Source organism: Branchiostoma floridae, chromosome 17 (assembly GCF_000003815.2).
Source record: "Branchiostoma floridae strain S238N-H82 chromosome 17, Bfl_VNyyK, whole genome shotgun sequence".
Classification (NCBI taxonomy): Eukaryota; Metazoa; Chordata; class Leptocardii; order Amphioxiformes; family Branchiostomatidae; genus Branchiostoma; species Branchiostoma floridae.
In genome coordinates this window covers 3,730,022-3,753,995 of record NC_049995.1, presented here as the reverse complement: position 1 = coordinate 3,753,995, position 23,974 = coordinate 3,730,022, and the positions used below count along the sequence as shown (strand labels likewise).

General features: G+C 42.4%; 1 protein-coding gene across 1 annotated transcript; it reads left to right on the top strand.

The window, feature by feature from the left end:
- The first annotated feature begins 5,742 nt into the window (after positions 1–5,742).
- Positions 5,743–23,856, top strand: LOC118405094. The gene is made up of 29 exons (XM_035804495.1): positions 5,743–6,654; positions 8,475–8,627; positions 8,778–8,952; positions 9,204–9,355; positions 9,666–9,726; positions 10,006–10,148; positions 10,295–10,396; positions 10,528–10,795; positions 11,211–11,347; positions 11,822–11,923; positions 12,062–12,230; positions 13,488–13,690; positions 14,397–14,564; positions 14,843–14,965; positions 15,225–15,354; positions 15,520–15,641; positions 16,081–16,225; positions 16,707–16,889; positions 17,482–17,572; positions 17,739–17,884; positions 18,357–18,482; positions 19,008–19,114; positions 19,707–19,778; positions 20,310–20,408; positions 21,167–21,329; positions 21,716–21,769; positions 22,120–22,237; positions 22,790–22,952; positions 23,265–23,856. The coding sequence occupies exons 1-29, from the start codon at positions 5,746–5,748 to the stop codon at positions 23,427–23,429; spliced, it is 4,749 nt and encodes a 1,582-aa protein (XP_035660388.1). The 5' UTR covers positions 5,743–5,745; the 3' UTR covers positions 23,430–23,856.
- Positions 23,857–23,974: the final 118 nt, after the last annotated feature.

Sequence of the window (23,974 nt, the reverse complement as noted above, 5' to 3'; positions counted from 1 at the left end):
CTGGACCCAGGTGTTAACGTTGGTCTGGCGGGAAGATTATAATTATTGTCCCTTTTTATAGTTGTCCAGGAGAGGATAGCAACGCCGTCAGAAACAACAGCAGTCCATACGTTACTAGGCCACAGCATGTAAATTCTATGGATGACATCAGCTCGCTCATTAATTTTTGACTGATTTTGTAAAAAACAAAAACACACAAGATCTTTCCCCTCCGGATCCGTAGATGTTGAACATGAGACAGCAACAAAATGGGAAAATTGTAATTGTATGAGTGACACATGTGAGGAAATGTAGCCATGCCTGTGGTAACAAGAAATGCTTTTAAAAAAAGCTGGCAACGCAGCCTTTGACACCTGTTTCGCCATACCCTCCATATGTATATGGAGAATCTCAATAAAAAAAAAATAAATAAAATGTGGGGGAGGGTACGTAGTTTGTGAATGACTGGAAATTAGGGGTGGGTACCGGTACAGAAATCCAGGTCCAGGTCCGGTTCAGGTCCAGAGGATCAGGTCCAGTTTCGGACCTGAACCTGGACCTAATCCAGTATTTGAAAACTTGTGAATGGACAATGCTTCGGCTGCGTCGCAAAAAAAAGGGCACCAATGTGGTAGCATGACTGTAGTTGTGAACTTGGTAAGTGATACCATTGTACCACACTGGTGTCACTCTATGCACTTCTTGAACACAAAAGACTCTGAAAATCAATTTTAACAGTATTTGTCACAGGATAAGAATACATAATAAATACGGGGCGATGGTTCTTGCCTTTGTATTGACTGTGTCATCAGTGTGTTTGGCTGTCATTCCATGACTATCTGCAAGGTGGCGCTTCATTATTGGCACTGACCTTGGTGCTGATTGTACCATCGGATCTGTTTCTGTGATTTTACAGCGAATTGCTAGGTGGCGCTTCAGCACAAATACTTCCAAATCGCCCGTGCAACGTCAATTTCATGAGTGCTGTCCTGGCGATGATTGGTTTTTAACCAACCTCCTCATAAGTTTGAAATCTCTCGTCTTTTTCCAAAAGTATCCTGATGATTTTTGTGTCAATAAAGTAACAGCCAAAAGATAGAAAATGAAAATAGTTAAATATGTGCCTGTGTCTATTTGTCTATAGTTGAATGAGAAAACAGGTTTAACCAACAGAAATTAAATGCTCGACCACTGAGAGGTTATTGTGGTTACCATGGCAACCCAAGCAGTCTGGAAGAATACTATGGCAACCCAAACCAGAATGTTGCCATGGTAACTCACAACAATCTGTGAGTCACAGGGATGTGAGGGCATATATATAGAATACAACACGGTGTGTTCCATATCCCGAGGTACCAGCCCGACCGCGGGTCGGATCGCCCGACGGCCGAAGGCCGGAGGGTGATCCGACCCGTGGGAGGGCTGGGACCGAGGGTGATGCGGAATACAACGTGTTGTATTTTATTTATGTCATACCCACCTGAGAAAACCACTGTTTTGATGCGAAATGCGTCAGAAGTTGAACAAATTTGTTGCCCTCGAAAAAAAAGCGTTGCAACAGTAATGTTCCAACGTCCGAATCAGGTATTCGAACTTCCGATGGCGCCGTACTCGGCCCACTCGAAACAGTTCGATTTATTCGAATGGAGCCTGTGTGATAAGCCCGGGCCGTACGGAAAGTTATCAGCCGGTCCGGAACACCCGTATCGAACGTTTTCGCGTCACAGGTATGACATAAACAAAAATTAGATAACGAACAACAGGAATTCTGGGCGAAGACATTATTCACCAAAAGTAAGACTTTATTCATCTTTGAAATGACGATGATGATAATAACGACATAAGCAGTTCGTATGCATGTAGTTAGATTGACTGAATAGATTACAAGTCGGAAAGAAAGACAACTAAACAGTAGACATGATAACGAAATGATTAAAGGCTATGAAACCCGGTTACGTCTATTTGTTTTCATATACCGAAAGCAGACTGAAGAAATCTTTGCCATTCGCAACGTACATACAATACATATGCATACTCGTACACATAACAGATTGTACGTCATGCATGTTGACATTTTCAATTGTTTGAGACTATTTTACTGTCGTATCGAGGTCACCTGAGTGGCGCCAAATTGCAGCTCGCTCCAGACACTTGCGACAGTCGTATTGAGGTCACCTGAGTGGCGCCGAATGGCAGCTCTATCCAGACCCTTGCGACTTAGCCCCGCCTATTGTAAACTCCTCGCAATTCAGCCCCTGGCTGAGTAGTCGGCCCACCCAATAACAATAACAATAAAACAGTCGAACATGTGTATAGCACCACACGTGCTCTAAAGAGACTCGGTTTAAGTGTTCAGTATGGACAGTTCACTGGTGGTCACTGTAGAGAGGATAGTCAATCTAAAGAATTTCCAAAACGTGGTCTATATTCAAAAGAGGTCACCAGTACAGGTATAAACATACGTGCCTCTTCTCACGTAAATGCTGACTAAGTTCCAATGGTCCTTGACCACCAATTGAAGGTAGTTAATGATTAACATGAACGCACTGAGACCCATTGTTGAGTTAGTTTGCTGTGCCGGTGGCACCATACGGTTCCGGGAACCAGTACGTCCGTTCCGACAATACCGATGTACTTAACCGGGCATGTGACAATCTTTTTTGGCAGGTAGATTTTTTCTAGGAAGTGTACCACATTTCCGATGATTTTCATGTTGTTTTCCGACTCGTGGCTAGATTTTTTTCCAAGAACCTATACCACCCTTCCTATAATCCCGATGCTTGTTTCTAGACTTGCGAAGCGCTGAGTCTTCGAACTCATTCGAGGCGTGTCTTAGGTTGAGAAAAGGAGGTCGAAATATTGATGCAGTTACCAAAACCAAATCATGGAAAATGATGAAAATATTGAAATGGACCAGTGGAACCTCGCTGGTCACGAAATGGCAAATCCACCGACCGAAGAAAATTCAGCGGGAAACCAAGATGGACAAAACGACCAAACCGAAGACGAACCACCACTGGCAGTCTACGAGCGCGATGAAGACAGCTCTGAGGAAGATAATGACGAGTCTTGTTGTAAAATTTGGTCGTCGAGGGTCACCAAGATAATACTTGCACTCGTGCTGTTCTTGGCAATAACGTTAGGTATATTTTCCACGAAGTTGTCTCTTCTGGTCCTAGTTTATCCCCTTCGCGCCACCGCAAACCAAACCACGACCGGCTACGCTACTTGTAACCTGGTAAGATGCTCGTCAGACGATACGTTTTGCCGCATGACAGAAAACGGGACCGCTGTGGATCCAGAAGACACAGACTGTGTCCGCATCGCGACCATAACGACACTGTCAATGGTCATGATGATCCCTTACGCCGGTGTTTTCCTGTGGAGTTTTTGGAAGGGGGCCTGTAACAGCCGGGTTCCATGGCCGACAAAACCTGCGGCGGCAACAGTGAGTAAATGATTATGTTTCTTTTTTTTGATAGTTAAGATAAACTCTCATAATTTTGTTTGGTACCTAACAATATAACTACTGACAGCGAAGGTTGTGAAGATACATGGCAACTTATGCTTTTTGCAACACATTGGTCATGTATATATATATAGGAAGACATAACAAATTTTAAAGGTGTTACCACAGTAGACATAGTAAATTTTAATTGAAAATGATATGCAGCTTGTGGCTACATCGTTTAGGTACCGGAGGATGTTCCTAGGGCCTTTCTTATGTAAGGTTAAGAGATAACGTATAAAGCATTGAACAATAGTACCATATGTTAAGTCGTTATGGTGAAACGTTTTGTTACTCAAAGTGTGATACAAATAGCAGCAAACAATCCAGTCTTGTTCCTTATAAATCCAGGAACAACTGTAAAGCGCCACAAAAACGGCCAATTTATGGCATATGTGTGACTAATGTAAATACTACGACCGTCCTACTAAAATGGTAACGTTTTTTACTAAATTTGGCGACATGCTAAAACAGCCTACACAAAGCTGAACATGGCCTACCGACCTTTCCCCGACCAGGGTTGGGAATGGTTCGGGTGTATTAGGTTGGCAGTGGTAGCTGGTGTTCGGCTGCGCCAGCCAAATTGCTTTGAAACTTGGGAAACATTCGGCTGTGCACGGTAGCACTGGAATGAGTCGGCCGGTGTTCAGTCAGTTCTTTTGGAAATATTTATTTTCCGTGTACTTTTTGCCCAGAGACATATACGTATATATATAATGGTTTATTTGGCAAGCATGTCATACGGATCGCAGCCTTGCGGCTGAATTGAGGTAATGACATTACATTCAGCACAGTTATGAGTCCATACATTATATACGATAAAATTCCTAGCACATTAAGATAAGAAGCAAGGATTGAAATATTTATAAATGAATTACGCGATTAAAAACTAATATAATAATTGTACATTCAATTAATCGTGATTTTCCATCATGTAGCACTAAAGTATATATGCAGTGGGTGAAGAGCAGCAAACAGGTCTGTTCGGAATTCAGATGTGCTTTAGCATCAGTACTAGGATGAATTTAGCAGTCTGACAAGGAAAGGAATGCTGCTGTTATGGTACCGGGCAGTTCTAGTGAGAACAGAGTTCAGATTATTACAAGTTCTGGTGAGACGGCCGCTGATCTCGCCACGGGACGGTGGAAGCCAGTCACGGTAGAGGGGAGAGTTTAACAGTCTGAGTCCGAACTTTCTACATAACAGGGTCCGTCTAGCCTCAAGTGTCGGGAGGTTGAGTTGTTGGCAGGCCTCTAAGTAGGAGGAGTAGTGCTTGCCTAGAATTGTGCGGCCTTGTATTCGACCTTAGATGAACACTTTTAATGAAATGTGTTTAAAAAAGGAGTCATATTTTTTCTAGAGAAAACGTCCAACTTTTGCGCCATGTTCTGCAATACAGACATCTATTCATACGTTTGCTATGTCTACCTGAAATATTTTGAGGCTATCTAAAATAAATGAACCCAAAGACACAGAATTAAGACAACTAATGAACAAACACAAACAATTTGAGAATTACAATTGTGGTCACATACAGGTGTGCTTACCTGCTTGGGTTTTGAGAGAATTCTATATGTATTTATCTTATATACTCATTGTGTAATAGAGTCGATTGTACATTGTCTGTCCAGCTATCGTGTGGTGTTTTTACTGCCTTGACCAAATTATCATCTTGACCTAGCTAGCTTATTTTTGGCATGTGCATGAGTATCACATGGTTATTGACTTTGGACGGAACAAATACTTCTGTGTACTGAACATCGTAGGTAAATATAAAGGCACTCGTTTAAACTGTGAAAAGATGTTGCCATGGCACATGACATCATTGCTCTACCTTCCCAAAGTTTGTCAAGCTCGAACTCTTTTTAACCCTTTCATTCTACTCTGCCAGCTTTGGGTACTTTGTACCGTGTTGAATGATTACTTTTCAAATACTAATAATGTTTTGAATGGTCTGCCGTTTGTTCAATACAAACACATTTCTTTGTGCTTGAGTTTTAAAAGACCTCTGTGAATAGGAACCATGTTAACTACGTCAAGTCTTTGTTGAATTCACCTGGTTTCTATTGAGTATAGAGCTAGCAATGTCATGTACTGTCAGACTACAATTCGCTTTTGCGCTAATGTATTACATGTAACCTGTTCCCATTTGATTGATTGATTGATTGATTGATTGATTGATTGATTGACTGACTGATAAGAAAAAATCAAATATCCTGTAATGTCTTTTGCCAATCTGGAATTTGCAGGGAATCGCAATGAGTATCTTTGAAGTGTTCGGTGTCGGCTTCTTCATCTTGGTCGTTCTTCCATCGGCAACATCGTCTCAGATCGCTAACGTCATGGCCATGAATGCCGTGCACCTGTTCCCCCTACTGGTGCAGTTCGGCCAACAGCTCACAAATCGCTGCTGCCCAAGTAAACATGAAATAATTCACAAAAGAAATGGATGGTTAATAGTAGCCTTTGCAGTGGGGTTGGTCGCGTGTACCGTTGGTCTGATAGGGTATTCTCTTCATTCGTCGGCCACATTTCTCGTCACCCTACTGCCCTTGACATTGGCGTGGACTCCCGATATCAAGCTTTTCAAGAAGATGACTTTAAAGAAATCACAGAGATCTCAAGCTGGAAGGGACGAAGTGCAACCTTTTGAAGAAATAGCGTGTGACGATAACGACTTTAAGACTAGCGCGCGATGGAAGATGGGAATAATCTCCAACCTTGTGAAATTCCTCTTGACATTCCCAATAATCTACGCCATTGTATATTTTGACGGAACAGTTGAAGATCCTAGCCTTATGTGGCAGTGGGCAGCACAACCGTTGTGGCGGATCGACAGAAACTGGAGCTATTTCCTCGCGTTCCTGACCAACATCTGCTGTGCGACTGGCGTGCTGTTGCTCGTAGTGGTCGCCCTCAAGAGCAAGCTACAACTCGCCTTTATACTATCCATTGTGGTCTCGTCTCTCTGTTTTGTACTTGCGGTGCACGTCCCTCCTTTCTGCGAGTTCCTATCGCTGACCATTCCGGGTTTAAACCTGTGTGAGACTGCCGGAGATGCCCAGGTGGGGACATGGGTCGCTATGATAGCGATGCTGCTGACAGAGTTGGTGATGGTAGTGACCATCAGCTTGAGTCCCGTAGAAGTCATGGAACCAGAGGCAAAGGTAAGACACTGGGTCTCTGTAGTAAAATTTGTTTTAGTATATGGATCAAACGTTGAGCAAAATTCCTAGAAATCTTAATAAGTGACACTAAAGCAAGTGAAATAACTTTGACAATAACTTGATTTTAGAGTTAGAGTTATTTTCAGGCAATCTTCACAGATTTAACCACCACTGTATTTTATTTCACTATGTTGTACTTTAAAACCTATCCAGACCGGGCTTTTGGGGGATACCTGGGACCGGGGGGGGGGGGGGGGGGCCCTTTTGACCCCCCCTTCCTAATTTCAAAACGGCTTAAGTTACGATCCCCAAATTTGGAGGGGATGATGTACTAGTTAAGTTTTATATACTGTAAATGCAAAAACATTCGCGGTGGATTAATATTCGCGGTTTTCGCGGCGGCCGCTTCACCGCGAAATTAAATCCACCGCGAATATTTCGTCTGCTGGCGCCGCCTAAGGTGCCCCTTTTCCGCTCCATGTACATACTACTACTGTCTTTGTCACTGTATAATGAAATGTTTGACATACTTACTATGGTGAAGTCTTGACTGAAGACACACATGTAATTTTTTCATACGACCAACTGTATTACAGTACTGTACAGTATGTTCACCATGATACAAAGGTCGTACTACTGTATACTATTACGTATTGAGAGGGTAGATACGATTAGATCAGTAACAGTGGCTCACGCAAGAACAAGTCAAAAGCATGGAAACTGTTCTATCCGTCTGTATAGGACCCTTACCGGGTAACCAGCAAGTGTTTTCCGACTGGCGGTTTGTAGAGGCGCCGGGTTTTACACGGCAGTTCGTGACTACAGTGCAGTGCTGAAAATGCATTGAATTTTGCGGGATGGCGCTACCGCGAAATTAAATCCACCGCGAAATGTCCATTTTGCCGCTACCGCGAAATTAAATCCCCGCGAAATTAAATGCATTTACAGTATTCTGTAAGTTTGGTATCGTTATGACGTAATATGACGTAATTATGACGTCATAATGTCATATTTTTGGGTAAAATCGTCTACATATGAAATTTCCGCTATACTTAAAGGAATTCAAGAAAACGATGACTATTAAGGTTATCGTATTGGCGTCTAAGTCTGCCAAAACTTTTGTTGCCAATGACGACGACACTGACGCCAATATGACGTCAGAAAATGACGTCATTTGTCCGCCATCTTGGATCGACAAGCTTGAATTTTCTAAAATACGATTTTTTCCACATATAACCCCAAAACCCAATGGAAGTGGACTAAAAAGGTTCAAATGATTGTGTTTTGTAAGAAAATAAAAGATTCTGACGGAATTTGAGTAAAAATAACATGTATTTATCGTTAAAAATGGCATTGTCCGCCATCTTGGATTTTGACCCATGACGTCATCAAATTAGCATAAATTATGAATAATTAATTAGAAATGTAACTTAAAATTACACAGGATCTTAATTATATAGATGAACAAGTTTGGTTTAGCAATAAAGCTATGAAATCCCATAATTCAAACTGAAATTAGTAAACTTCGTAAAATATGCCTGTCAGAAACCCGTTGCCATGGCAACACGAAATATCATACACTAAAATTTTTTTCGCAGAATTGTTGCTAAGAATATTTTAGGAAAAGTCACCAAGTTTCGTAGTCCTAGCACACGTCGTTCGGCAGTTATCCGACGTCAAAGTTGGCGCGGGCACTTTTAGCCCCCCCCCCCCCGTCTGGATAGGGTTAATCTTTTTCAGCTTTGTATGTTTGTATGTTTATTCGTAATCTATAATGCAATGATATGGGACTTTGTGCCTGAAATGAAAATTCTATGCAGCTGTTTTGGGTTCCTGGCTACAACGCCGTGTTCCTGAACCAACATCTGTTGCTGAACAAGAAGACAGAGTTTAACAGCCCCGAAGATCACAGGGACAAAGACACGACAGTCAAGAATACACACGTCTATATTTGCACCACAATGTACCGTGAGGTAAAGGCATCATTCTTACAGATTCTTCACAAGTCTTTCCCTCAGTACCTGTCTTGGGTTATATTAGTTTAACATCGCTTGCTATGCCGTACCTACATACCGTACCGTACCTACAAGTACTTAAGTTGGAGTGATAATTTTTACTTTCAGTCTAAAGAGGAAATGACACAGCTGATGAAATCAATCCGGAACATGGCGACGAGCCCCTGCAAGGAGGACCGCCGGAAGTACGAGTCCCACATCCTGTTTGATGACGGCTGCAGACAACTTGAACTCCAACCTTTCGCTATCCAGCTCCTGTCAATCATTCACGAGATGACTGAAGGTGAGGTTATTGTCGTTCTCAAGTTATGGTTAGGAAAGTTTAAAGCCCTGAACATTAATTTTGTTTATAATTATTGGTGTAAGTTCGAAGTTGATGAACTCACCTAGAAATATGTTCATTGCTATTGAGTATGATCATTCTCCCGAGCAAGACAATGATGCCATGATCAGCCTTGTAAACATACCACTTTGATATTTGCTATTGACAGCTGCAGAATTAGAAAACCACTGTTTCCTTGTTTAAATACACAGTGACAGGAGCCGATGGCCGCCCTCACAGTCTCCTTGATGACTGCATCAAGTGGCAGACTCCGTACGGGCTGCAGCTGCAGTTCGACTGGAGAGCTGATGGAGACAGCAACAGGGGCATGAAGTTCTACATCCATCTCAAGGATAACCTTCTGGTAGGTGTCATGAAATCAACATATAAGTGTAAAGATAAATGTATTGGCAATCCCATATATTTTATAGTCACCTTGACAACTACTTGTAGAAGTAAGCTGCTTGTAGACCTACGCTCTAAGGCAGAAGTGGCAACCGATATGAAAATGACCAATGCAGAAATGGCAGGTAGATAATCATAAAAATGGCAGCATATCGTATTGAAATATGATACAGATCTTTAACATGTGTATCAACTTTAAAGATGCTATTGGATCGGATGCACATAAACAGCTCATTGTATGTTAAATATTATTCTGCATTTCTGTATAGGTGAAAAACAAGAAACGTTGGAGTCAGATCATGTACATGACCTACATCCTGAATTACATGGGTAAGACATTTGCTAATGTTATGTTATGTTAAAGAATTCCAGACCTAGGTCTTAGTTGACGGGCTTGTATATTCTCTTGCTGTTTATAGTGGTGAATTGAGCTGCTACTCAGCTAGCTGTGCAGATTTCCACTAATATCCTAGCGTTACCTACTGCTTACAAATCTATGACCGCTTGCTATAGCATGGCAAATAGCTTACGTGTAAGTTAATGTATTTTTCTGTACTTGTATTTACCAGTCTAGGTTACATACACTTCTCTATTGACTTCTATTTCTAGCCTACTACAAACCACTCGGTATGGAAAGTGGTGCTATCGCGGATGGAAAGATTATAGACTCATCGCAATCCACGTGTCACGAAAACAACTGTCTCCGCCTGCATGCAAAACAGCCTTGGGAGGGCACCACTGATACTGAACAGGTAAGATGTACAGTGGATTACTGTCAACATCCATTCTTCTGTCCAATAGGTAGACACGCAATGTAAAACTGCTACAACATCCCTAGACAAGCAGAAAAACACCAAGGAAAATAACTCGCTATTCATTCTGTCATTCCCTGCTGCAGACGTTAAACATAACGTTGAATAAAGAGTCTCGGGTGACTGGCATCATATTGCAAGCTGGAGCCATGGGCGAACGCGTGAAGAAGATCAAGGTTGGGAATGAGGTAGGTAGGGACCTCATCCCTTAGTTTCTTATGCTGTCAATATAACATGACGTTCAGTTTACGAAGTGATATCGGAATATCACACGATTTACAGAAAAGGTAATTGAATCATTTTTTTATAACACACCTAGCTAATAGACGTCGAGACTTTTTGGACAACCCAGGCCTCTTCTGATACATCCCTGGCGTGGTCTGACACCAACAACACGCGGCCTAAAACACCAATTGGACACGCAGACCACCCAGACACAGTCTATGGCAACATCACAGTCACCTGCCTCTTGAAAACAAAAGTTCTGACCGACAAATTGACCATCACACTGCTGGACTGGACAGGGAAGAACGATACTCCACGACAGCCACCTTGTCTGAGGATGGAGATACTTGGACACGCCGACGGTAATACACGTTTGTTCTTCATTTTGTTGACTTAATGACCCGCCCTGATATATATGTGCTCTGTCGTTCATTCGGTAGGTATAGGAATCTACCATGAATTATGGCAACTTATACACCTTAGGGCGGGTCATTGAACCTTAAGGCCTTAACTATGCTGTTTAAGAATATTTCTAAATTGAGGGGCATGTGCGTCTATTTTGATATATACAATTATTTAGTCACCAACAATTTTGATAACAGCTGCGCCACCGTTAAGGAAAGCCAGTTGTTTTTCAAAGGTACTTGTCATTACTTAAAGGAAGGAAGAAAGTAACAAATTGCACCATTCCATTCAAAACGGGTCCAAATGGTAATGTAATTGACTTTTGCATTGCGCTGTCAAAGCTACTAACTCAGTACCTGATGGCATTCGTAGCGTCCAACAAACCCCTCGGCATGAAAAGTGGTGCGATCAAAGACAAGCAGATCAAGGTAACACCGAAATGCAGTCATGAGAACTCCCTCCGACTTGATGCAGAAAAACCATGGAATGGCAACACTGCCGCTGAACAGGTACATCAGTATTTTGATCAATATAGACAAGTCTAGCCTGAAAGTACATCTATGATTATATTTAACATGTAGTGATGGTTGGCGTACCGTTATGTAGATGGCCTTCTGCTTTTGGGCGTATATTTTTACTTGGATGTCTCACCTTTATCGACGTAATCAGGTTTCATTGCACAAGACTACTATGATGAAGGATATATGAGAATTCTTTTTCACAACCAAAATTTGACTTACTTGCTGACGTTTCGATGTCTGTCAGACATCTTCCTCAGAGCTTCTAACTGGAGTTCTGCTTCTCGCCGCTATATGTAGCCGATGTAGGTGGCGCTTTTGCGGCGAGAAGAACACTATCCCAAACGGCTACTATGATGAAGGAATCAAAGATGCCATAGATCTACATCGGGACATACCAACTTTTATTAGCAATTGGCAGCATACATGTTTTGCCATGATGTTACATTTCATATATGTCCACAGAAAATATCCATAGACTTAAAGGAAAAGTCATCAGTGACAGGCATCATACTACAAGCTGGGGACATGGGGAGACGTGTGACCAAGATCAAGGTTGCTAATCAGGTAGGTTACTCATAGGTGAAGCATCTATTATAAACTAGTTGATACGTTGTCTAACAAGACTTATTGTTATCAAGCTATCAATTGTATTTTGTATTAAACAGATAGTTGCTGATTCTTTCTAACATATATCAAATATAGGAGAGGGTCGTCCAGTGGCCTGACGAACCCCACCAGCACAGTAAAACAACGTTGACCCTAGAACCCCATATCCGAACGGACAGACTGACCATCACACTGCTTGATTGGGAAAGAAAGTACGATATCTCACCAAAAGCACCGTCTTTGAGAATGGAAATACTTGGGCAAGGTACTTTTGATATTATATTTTCTTTTGCGTTCAATGACACAATATGGTTGCAAGTAATGATTACCTAAGACGTCTAATCAACTGACGAATGAAGTATGGATTGTTTCACCAACGCCTGTGCACCGTGGAAAGACCACTCTATGAAATTAAAATGATTAGTTTGATCTATGTAAATTACAGCCCATAGTACTTTGTAAAGTACGCCAAAAAGCAATTACTCAAGCAACTGGATATGATTTTTGAAACGGTCAGACGTTTCAACTAGCATTCACTAGTTTTTGTCAGTGACACCGGAGTGACCTTGTTTGAGAGAGTTTTTCAATTCATATAGGATATAAAAACTCTCTCAAACAAGAGTTCGGAGACCTCATACCTCTATGAAATATTCTGATTATGCAAATGACTTTGACGTTTGCATAATGTATGCTTGCTTATGTACACCTTTCACTAACTTACACGTCACAGTGTTGATAGCCAAATCATTTTATACACGTACTAAGAAGAATTAGGACACTTTCAAATCAATTATGCAAATTAGGGACTTACTTGCATAATTAGTATCTGCTTAACTTCCGCCTGCCACAAACTACACATTATGTAACATGTATTTGAGTCCTATATTGGAAACACTGTAAATATAGATTTTCCTCAAGTCCATATTTGCATAATTTGCACTTCTTTATGTACGTCACTGCCACAGGTACCTGCATACCAAATATCATGGAAATCCATCATTCCTATGTTCCATTATGCTCCTAAGAAGATTTTGACAAAAACGCTCCTGCAGTTCCAGAGCAAGCTGCTAGGGGGCCCAAACATACACCACTTCTTCCTTGCATCAAAAGCTATCTGCCACCAAGAAATCAAGACCATAGCTTGTCCAAGTAAAAAGATTATAAATATTGAAGCTATGCTGCAGTACCAAGGTCACACACCAGGGGGCCCAAAATTGACCTTGACCTTCGTCTTCTTAACACCTACCCACACACCAAATATCATTGTAGTCAAGAGGTTCTCAAGTTCAAACACCCAGACACACACAGAGACACACACACAGGCACACACACAGACTCAAAAACTATCCTTCCATTTTTCATGGAGGTAACAAGGTCGCTTCAGTGTCACTGACGAAAACTAGTGGATGCTAGTTGAGACGTCTGACCGTTTCAGAAATCATATCCAGTTACTCGAGTCTGGATGTCTAACCTTCATCGACGTGTGTGTACTTTGTAAAGGGTCCCGCTAAATGCTTATTAGGTGATGACCTTGACCGTGACACGTACATCCTTGCAACCGATGCGGACGTCAAGTTCACTCCAAAGTCAGCCAATAAGCTGCTTGACCTGGCCCAGTGGAACCCGGATGTGGGAGCTGTATGCGGAAGGACACACTGCCTGGGCTCTGGGCCTATGTACTGGTTACAACTGTTCGACTATGCAGTAGGACACTGGTTTCAAAAGGTATGTATACCTTCATTATCGTAAAACAAATGAACGCACAGGCTGTGATGTTGGTTTGCTTGTTTCTTTGCTTTATATTTGCCTGTTTGGTTAGTTGGTTGGTTGGTTGGTTGGTTGGTTGGTTGGTTGGTTGGTTGGTTGGTTGGTTGGTTGGTTGGTTGGTTCGTTGGCTGGCTCGTTGGCTGGCTGGTTGGTTGGTTGGTTGGTGTGTTGGTTGGTTGGCTGGGGAGTTGGTTGGCTGGCTGGTTGGCTGGCTGGCTGGTTGGTTGGTTGATTGGCTGGCTGGCTGGCTGGTTGGTTGGTTGGTTGACTGGCTGGCTGGTTGGCTGGCGGGCTGGTTGGCTGGTTGGCCGCTGACTGGCTGGGGAGTTGGTTGGCTGGCTGGCTGGCTGGCTGCTGAGTGGCTGGGGAGTTGGTTGGCTGGCTGGTTGGCTGGCTGGCTGGCTGGCTGGTTGGTTGGCTGGCTGGCTGGTTGGTTGGCTGGTTGGTTGGCTGGTTGGCTGCTGAGTGGCTGGGGAGTTGGTTGGCTGGCTGGCTGGTTGGTTGGTTAGCTGGCTGGTTGGCTGGCTGGCTGGTTGGCTGCTGAGTGGCTGGGGAGTTGGTTGGCTGGCTGGTTGGTTAGCTGGCTGATTGCTTGCTCACTTGCTTCTATGATTTGATCAGCTCAGTTTGTGCTGTCACTAAACCCTTGTGTGTTGTATTCTAGGCCGCCAACAGTACACTTGGAACCGTCCTGTGCTGCCCGGGCTGCTTCAGTGTGTACCGCTGCAGTGCCATCAGAAAGTGTGTCTCTACCTACGCGACCAAGGCAGGGAAGGCCAGGGAGTTTCTTATGAAGGACATGGGAGAAGATCGCTGGCTCTGCACCCTCATGGTAAGGTCACACGTTTTCAGACCACTCGCACTTGGCCAAAGTGTAGTATTAACTGCTAAAATGTAAAAATATTTTGATCAGCCAATAAATATAATCATATTTTAGATATGGAAATGTCAAATCGCCAACGTGCCTATCCTGTCAATCTTCCGATAGAGGCACCTTCACCATTGGACACTTGTGGATCTTTATGTAGACATGAATACTATTGCCATGGACAAGCGCTAGGCAAAAGAATTAAGAAAGCATTTCTAAATTACCTGTTTGCTTCCCTCCAGGTTGAGCGCGGCTGCCGGTTGGTGTATACCTCCATTGCCGAGAACAGCACTTTCGTGCCTGAATCTTTCAAAGAGTTCTTCAACCAGCGCAGGCGGTGGGGGCCGTCTACCGTGGCCAACCAGGTAAGAGGCTAAGCTTGAAAAGTGATGTCAGACGAAATATGAGTGTAAAATAGATCCAGTTGTGTGTAATATTCTATCTCGTTTTTTCTAGTAGCACATACGCTTATTGACCCCTCATGTAACGTTGCAGCAGCTATACTATAATAGATTTTCATAACTTTGATTCATAACTTTGAAGATATTGACGAGTTTTTTTGTACTCAGCAGCCTGTTCACCTTGAAGCATTCTTAGTCATGAAATGTTGCTTAATATCCTCAGCTCGAGCTGCTTCGGAAGTGGTGTAAGGTTGCCAGCAACCCTTCTGTATCCCACCTGTTCTTACTGTACCAGGCGCTTCTCTTCTGTTCTTTCGTGATTGGACCAGCTACTGCAATTCTCATTGCAGCCGGTAGGTGTCAGTAGCATTGTTTTTGCTTTGGTAACAAGGTTTTCCAGGTCAATTTTCCTCTAACACATGAATCTGAGACATTTCAGGCAACACAAGTTACACTTTACTGGATAATTTCTCATGAAACTTTTGCTTTCTTCTTCTCCCATTCATCAACATCTACAGGAGGATTGGACTTCTACGTGTCCGGTAGTTTCCCTCTAGAGGCGACCATAGCCATCATGTCAATCTTCACTTTCATGTTTGGTTACGTCTGTCTGAAGTGCGAGCAGGAGACTCAGCTGAAGGTAGGTTTGAGAGAGAGAGAGACAGACAGACAGACAGACGTGACGGAGACGGATACAGAGACAGAGACACAGACAGAGACAAAGACACAGACAGAGACAGAGGCAGAGGCAGAGACACAGACAGAGACAGAGACACAGACAGAGACACAGACAGAGACAGAGACAGAGACAGAGACAGAGACACAGACAGACAGACAGACAGACCGGGAGAGAAGTCACCATAACTGATGCTTTGACAGTAATCTGAAGATAGTCATTCAAAGCAAGATGATTAAGGCGTTCCTACCAATACCATGCACACCCTAGTTCATGAAAATTACGCTGATAGCCCACAGAGACAAAAATATTGCAGAAATTTTCTTAACGGTAAGTACGTTTATTTATTTAACGTTTAAATTTCTATTTGGTTCTTCTTTTTTATGCCACATTTTACATGCAGTGGGCCATGGCCTTGGGCGCCGCGTTTGGGATCGTCATGATCATGACTGCTGTAGCGTTGGTGGAGAAGATTGTGGTGACCATAAGGACTCTCACTGCAGCTGGCAACAGCGCTGTCTCCTCTGGAGGGGTCGGCGTGAATGAGAGTAAATATAACACTCTGTACACCTCTTATGTCAAGCTGATTTGGTTAATGTTAAGTCAAGTGTCACCTTCCTATCTTCTTTATTTTGTTTGTTCATTCACAACCAAAATAAACATACACATATACATACGTGGCTCTATATAACGTTATATTGGATGCGGATAACCAAACAAAATGCAGATAACATTTTGCTGACTGTCACATCTTGTACATATTGCAATACTTAACGTTTGTTACCGCATTGTAAGCAGTGACCCCTAGCTGGAGTGCGAAATAGAACCAGTCAGTATTGCCCTAAGGAAGGTGATATATGGACCAAATTGTCGGGTTTGATTGCATATATATATTTGTTGTGAATGAAAACTCTTCTATTAATTTTTTTCAACCAAATTATTGCTTTGCTAGCTGTAGTTTGTTGCGACGGTTTAGTTGTTTGGGCTGCCGTTTTGGTGCATTGTTTTCCATTACGTCTTTCCGTGCAGTTTTGAGTGCGATGGACACATTTTACTTCATTGCGACGATCGGGATGTTCCTGGTGACAGGACTGCTCCACTTTCGTGAACTTCCATGTCTGCTTCACGGAATTCTCTACTTCATCGCCCTCCCCACAACTTTCATCTTTCTAAACATCTACGGCGTGTGTAACATCACCGACAAGTCTTGGGGTAAGAAGCTTAGCATGAAAGTTCATCTGTGTTGGTAGAATACATTACCTGTGTATAGAAAAATTGCTAATCTTTACTTCCAACACCTCTAAGACGGGGGGCGACATAGACTTTCTGGTACTTATGACCCCCCTCCTGCAAAAGTGGTGTCTTCCTGACGTCACTGCTGGAGATAGAAAGTGTCATTCTGTGAACAAGGTCGACGGAGATTGACCGAAAATTTAGAGGGGTAAGTCCCTATAGTTATTACAGTGTTGGAAGTAATGTTCAACAATTTTTCTATAATTGGGGTGAGAATGTTTATATTCAGAAGATGACAATTTCACATTGTCAAATAGTGGACTGGTACTATATGGTATCGGACCTTAACGATGTTACAAACGCATGTGTGTGTGTGGACTTGTACAGCACGAAGTGGGAATGGCAGATTAAAGCAGTTTTGACACTGATATTGTTTTACATATGGTCACTAGCCCTAAAATTCAATCAACATATTCATGAATTAATTTCATTTCAGTCTCTTCAAATTGTCGTTTGTCATGAAGTAATACTAACGTAGCCGGTGTCATTCTGTATACAACTTATATCAAAGGGACTCGAGAGGGAGCAACTACTGGTGGAAGCAAGGCGAAAGACAAGAGCATATTTTATAAAATTGGCGAAGCGATCAGAGATATTGTCAGGTAAGAAACTGTCGGGAAATTTTCCACCTTGGGGGTTTGTTGCTCTTTCGAAATATAACTATGTATTGCTCATAACGTTACATACGAGAGGAGCATGAAAAGATTATATCGTTTTTCCCCATTCTTTAAATTTGATACTATTTCACTGAAATTACCGCCAATGTAGGGGCGCAACCGTGTCTCCGACAGAGGGAAGTACTGCCCAGGCTGCCGCTGCTGACCAAAGTGGTGCCGGGGCAACAAATGGTGAAAACAGCCGCGATGGCAAAGCGGGAGGGAGCAACTCTGGTAATACAGCAGGTGATCATGAAGGTAAATTGTATAGTCTTTGAGGTTTCACTAATGTTTTTGCTTTGATATACCTCGATAGCCATCTTGATCCATCCTGGACTTCTCGGCTGTCCATCTCGTAAACGGTTGTCGGTATTTGAAACGGTCGTCGTCATGTCTTAAATTGGTCAGTACAATATCCGAGCATTTCGTAAGTTTTAGGGGGGCTGACAAGAGGCAAAAGCGTACAAAAGCAACATTTTAAATAGAAATTTATGATTATGTCGTAATAGCTAAATGGTAACAAGATATAGCTTTAAGAAAGCTTTCATGAATAAACAAAGGTTCAAAGAAACAAAATTACATAAGATCAAATGGCTCAATCATGATTCATAACAAACTGCGCAAAAAAAACATCATGGTGTGGACTGTGTGCAATATGCCAATACACGTAAAAAGGCGTCGACTGTTGTGTAGTATTCAAGACGGAAATTCCAATCGACTCCTCTCACAGCTCTCCCACAGAATATGCCTGCGATACAGGAAAGGACTGCTGACCAAAGTGGTGCCGATGCAACAAATGACAGTGGTGAAAACAGACGCCATGGCCAAGTGGGAGGGAGTGACCCTAGTAATACAGGTGAATTGTATAGTCATAGAGGTTTCGCTAATGTTTGTATGTTAAAGATTCGAAATCTTTGAATAAAAGATGTGGCGTCGTGTGTGGCTAGGAATCTATAGGTCCCGAGTTCGATCCCCGCCGTGCCGCTGACGCTGTGCCCTTAGGAAAGGCACTTTACACAACTTTCCTCATGACCCAGGTTTAAAACTGGGTACCTGACTTCAGTATTGTAAATTTGTATGTGGCACTTCTAATGGAAAGTTAACGTTTAATATAAATTACTAACTTGAGTCCAGTGCCCCATTATCCTCGTCTGTCTGAAAGCAGTTAGAAAAAAAAAAGAAAAAAGAAAAAAGATTCGAAACTTTTAGAATGGGCGCCATTTATATTTGGACGCAGCTACCTCACTGAATCTTTGTACTTGAAGTATGGCACGCAAAGTGAATTTGACGTGAATCTTTTTTGGAAAATAAATACTGCTCCAAAATCTGTATTGTTTCGTATACTTTTATGCACAGTCTTAATGTTTTCATGATTGTATAGGCAATCCTCGAGTCGGAGCGAGGCCTTCATTGATGGTGGACCCGGGGGAAAATCTAGAGGTGCGGCTTTGGCTGAACAAAGTGTTCCACGGGAACACTCATCTGACGGTAAGGCTGTTGTGGAATATAAAGAAGGTGGAGTGATTTGAAAAAGCATAATTAACAGTAGCTTTGTTCAACATATGCAAATAGCACTTTATATCGTTTACATGTATTACATGAAATGAGAGAACAATCAAAGTTTTGTTGTGTTGCACAATATGGCAGAATATATGCAATGTCCTGCTACCATATTTCCGTCGGATAATTAAGGGTTAATGACCCGCCCCGGGGTGTATATGGTATCATAATGCCAGGTCCTTTGCTCCCTTTGCTATAACTCTCGAACAAAGCCACCGAGTGAGTGAGCGAGTATGTGTGTGTGTGTGTGCCTGTGTGTGTGTGTGTGTGTGTGTGTGCCTGTGTGTGTGTGTGTGCCTGTGTGTGTGTGTGTGTGTGTGTGTGCCTGTGTGTGTGCGTGTTTGTGTGCGTGTGTGTGTGTGTGTGTGTGCGTGTGTATGTGTGTGTGTGTGTGTGTGTGTGTGTGTGTGTGTGAATGTTAGAGAGAGAGAGAGAGGGGGGGGGATAGATGAGATAGATGAGAAAGGGATTAGTACCATATTCGTTAAATGAAATAAATAAATACCTGTTAATATTTCAGGGGAGTTATCAATGGAATTTCATCAAGAATGGATACGATGATACCAGCTACATTGTTGGAATGACTTTCAAGGTGTGTCGCTTTTTGAATACATCTTTAGTTCAAAGGAAAGACAATGTTATATTCAACAAAATCCAAACATTTTCCTTTACAAATCCTGATATACTTGTAAGCTACGAGAGCTTTTGGTCCAACCGTGGGAGTTGTATCTTCCTGTAGATAATTCGATAATGATAGTAATGATTGTAATCTATGGGCCTGGGTTCAAAACCTACCATGTCACAAATCTTGTGCCCTTGGGAAACGCACTTTACCCGACTTTCCTCACTTCACTCAGGTGAAAAAAATGACTACCTATCTTCAGGTTGGGGCCGTCCCTTGGATAGGACGTTAAAAGGAGGTCCCGTGTTCGGGAAGAGCCATACCCCAGGCACGTAAAAGAACCCGCCATACGTATCCAAAATAGTCGGTCCCTCCCAGTGTGAGTGGATCAAACCAATCCCGGCTAAATAAGGTAGAGAATTTCTCGAGTAGCCTGGTATTACGTGCTCGACTTATAGCAACATTTGCTGTATCATTTCTTGTTTCTTCCTCTTCATCCAGGAACTGGGAGACATAGAAATTGGAGATGATCTACACAGGGACCAAATCCTGGAACATATCAAGAGGTTGCCACCAAACACCTTCCGCAGTCGCATACCTGTGAGACGATCGTTGAATGATTTCTTAGTTTAAAGACTAAGAGCAGATTTCATATTCTAATCGGACATAATTCCTGAAGTTCTTTGTTTCTGTTTGCTTTGATATACCTCGATAGCTACCTCATCCTTTCCATCTCGTAAACGGTCCTCGTCATGTCTCAAAATGGTCGGTACCATATCCGAGCGTTTCGTAACTTTCAGGTGGACTAATAAGCGTACATAAGCGTACTTTTGATTACGATGGTAATTTACGATAATATCGTATTAATTTAATCCCTAACAAACTGTGCGAAGAAACATCATGGAAAGTGAGCAATATACACTAATACACCCAAAAAACGTCGTTCGTTTATATTCTGTAGTAACTAAATTTTTAGTATTCAATACGGAAATTGCCGTCGGCTCCTCTCACAACTCTCCCTAAGAATACGCCTAGGGTGGCGCTTCGAGAAAGATGAATCTTTACATACGATGATCCCGCATTTAAATATCTAAAAGGAAAGCATGACCGTAAAAGTGCATTCTACAAGAGCATAAGCTGTGTCATAAAGCCCCGTTTACAAATCAAGATTTTAGCTCGGCCGAGTTGTCAGCGAGCTCTAAATTACGAGGAGGTATGACCCTGATGCCGACGAAGAAACTCTGCCATTTGTTCGTAGGCATCAGGTTCACGCCTCCTCGTAATTTAGAGCTCGCTGACACCTCGGCCGAGCTAAATTTTGATTTGTAAACGGGGCTTAATGAAGTTCTTATTTACAGGACGACACAGAGGACTGGCTCACCAGGATAAGGCTTATTCACTGTGAAGACGACTACCTGACAGCATTTCTGAATGCAGGCTATAAAGAAAAAGAAGATCTGGCTCGACTTAAATCTTGTAACTTAGATCAGCTTTTCGAGAACATAGGAATACGCAAGAAAGGTGGGTATACCGTTTACCGTTAGTCTCCCTTTTTCGTGTTTTGGTCATCCTCCTATGCAGGGACATCCAACAGCCAAACCGCCTGTCGGGATGTACCCTGCTCTTTCAACCGTCACCCTTAGTTCCTGACCGCCCCGCTTATAAATATTAATGAAGTTACCCTTATACATGCGAGACTCCTTTTGAAAACAGAAAGGCCTATTCTCTGATTGGCTGACAGTTGGTTTGGGAGGGACGTCCACAGAAACTAAGAGTGACGGTTGAAAAAGCGGGGTACATCCAGACAGGCGGTTTGGCTGTTGGATGTCCCTGCGTAGGAGGATGGTTTTGGTGGATTAACTGTGTATCTGTTGTGGCTTATATCTTGTTTCCACCAATTTTTGCAGGTCACATTAAGCGCCTGAAGGAATCCATCGCCTACATGAGAGAACCTAGTGACGGTAACGTTGCATTGAATTGTGCCCGTAATAATTGATAACTTTTTGGCGACTCTCCCAGGGAGCGAGCCTGATTGTTTTGTGCTTTTCAATTTTGTAGGTATATCATTTTACGTTTTAGGTGCAGTTGTGTTCTGCTTCTCCGTTACCCTACCTGTAAGATGACTTATGTTTTCTATGGTGCGACACTTCTGAATAAATGCATTTCTTTTCATGAACCGAATCTTCTATCCATATATATATATATATATATATTACTCTAGTGAGTGAATGTCGATCGACGCATTGTAGTTTTATACGTAAAACCATGTACAGGTCAAACAAACAAAGTACCTTTCTGATATTCCTTACAGAGGAAAAACTACAGGAGAAGATAGAGAAACTGATGAAGGAGAAACCAGCACAAGACATGTCGGAAGCTGAGCCACTTTTGAAGAAACAACACCGCATGTGGGAACGGCTGGCAAATGGGTGAGCAGGACAAATCCCCTCTAGGTCTCAACTAGTGTCTTGTGTTCACATGATAAGTCCGATTTTTCTTCAGGGTAGTAAATGTTAATTTGCTAATGTATACTTACAATTCAACGCTATTTTGTTTTAATTTTTCTTTTACTCATCATAATAGAAAATGTATCTGATTGGCTGATTTTACTGCTGTTGATGATCTAATAACATTTCGTTCTGAATAACACTTAAAGAACTAAGCAGTTGAATGAAATAAATGACACATTGAACGTTAAATCGAATATGTCCAACCCGGTAGACAAACCTACTGAGTCTCCTTCGACCTTTCCAAAAGAGCTCGAGACTAGGTCTAGACTTCGGATATCTGTCTAGAATATGACCCATGGAACGCTTATATATTACATCGCTGTTCCATTTGTTAGCCTGACTTAAACCGCGCTTCTTGCGCTCAGCCCGAGAGTTACCGCCCTTGGAGGTGGGGGTCATTAACCCCAGCCAGCGAGAGATTGTGTAAACACAGACTATTCTATTTCTTTGCCCTTGTTTTTTTTTCTGAAGCTGCCTTAGACCAGACCAGGACACTGACAACTTCAACAGCAACAATATTAATGCCGACACGCTGAAAGTAGAGCTGGGAGAACTTCGGGACTCCGCCATCAAGGTTCTGGCTGCCGTCAACGTCCTGTGGCTGGTCGTCATCGTCGCCTTAGCCAGATCTGAGGTATGACTTGGTTGCAGCGCAATATACAACAAAGGCTAGTGACCATCTAGCCATTGGTCATACTAAAGATTTAAGCTTCTTTTTAGTACGTAAAATTGCTTGAGCCCATAGCTCTGAACAGTGAACAAACGTATTAAGATCATGACGCTTTTATAATCATTAACACATTTTCCCATTTTGGTACTTTCTCGTCATGTTGACCATCTCCGAAGGAGAAAATAATCTTGTGAAATCAGGCGAAAATTTATGCCTACGCTGCAGTCATCCATAAAATTTACTTGCTGTGGCCTGATCTCCCACATCCTGTTTCAGGTGCTCCACATCTCCGGACACAACCCACTGGGGATCCTCTCCCTGTTCGTGTTTGGCGTGATCCAAGTCATCCAGTTCCTGGCCATGCTGTACCACAGGACGATGTCTTTCCTGCATTGGGTGGCCAGGGCAGACATCGAGGCAGAAAACAGAGAAACAGAATAGCAATGAACTAGTATTACTAGTTCATAGTAACTATATAGTCAGTCACCATATGGGAAATGAGTCCACATTATAAATGAAGACTGAAATTATTACTCGTCACCGTACTCGAAAAAAAGACATGACAATGATATTTTTATTGTTTATTCACAACACAATGACCTTGTTTAGTCACCACACAACCACGCTAGTTATACTTGGGAAGAACTTCGGATTTCAATAATCTTGAAAGTATCAGAATTACATGTACACTTTAAGTATGGCAAGAATCATTAATGAACTATTCACTGGGTATAATGGACATTGAGAGGGTTCAACATCATCAATTAGCAACGACTTTTAGCTGTGCATATATGTGTGTGTGCTTGTGTCACGTTGTGTATGTGTTTATGTGTGTGTATCTGTGTGTGTGTGTGCATGTGTGTGTGTATGTGTGTGTGTATGTGTGTGCATGTGTGTGTGTGCATGTGTGTGTGTGTATCTGTGTGTGTTTGTGCATGTGTCACGGTGTGCATGTGTGTGTGCGTGCGTATCTCTGTGTGTGTGCA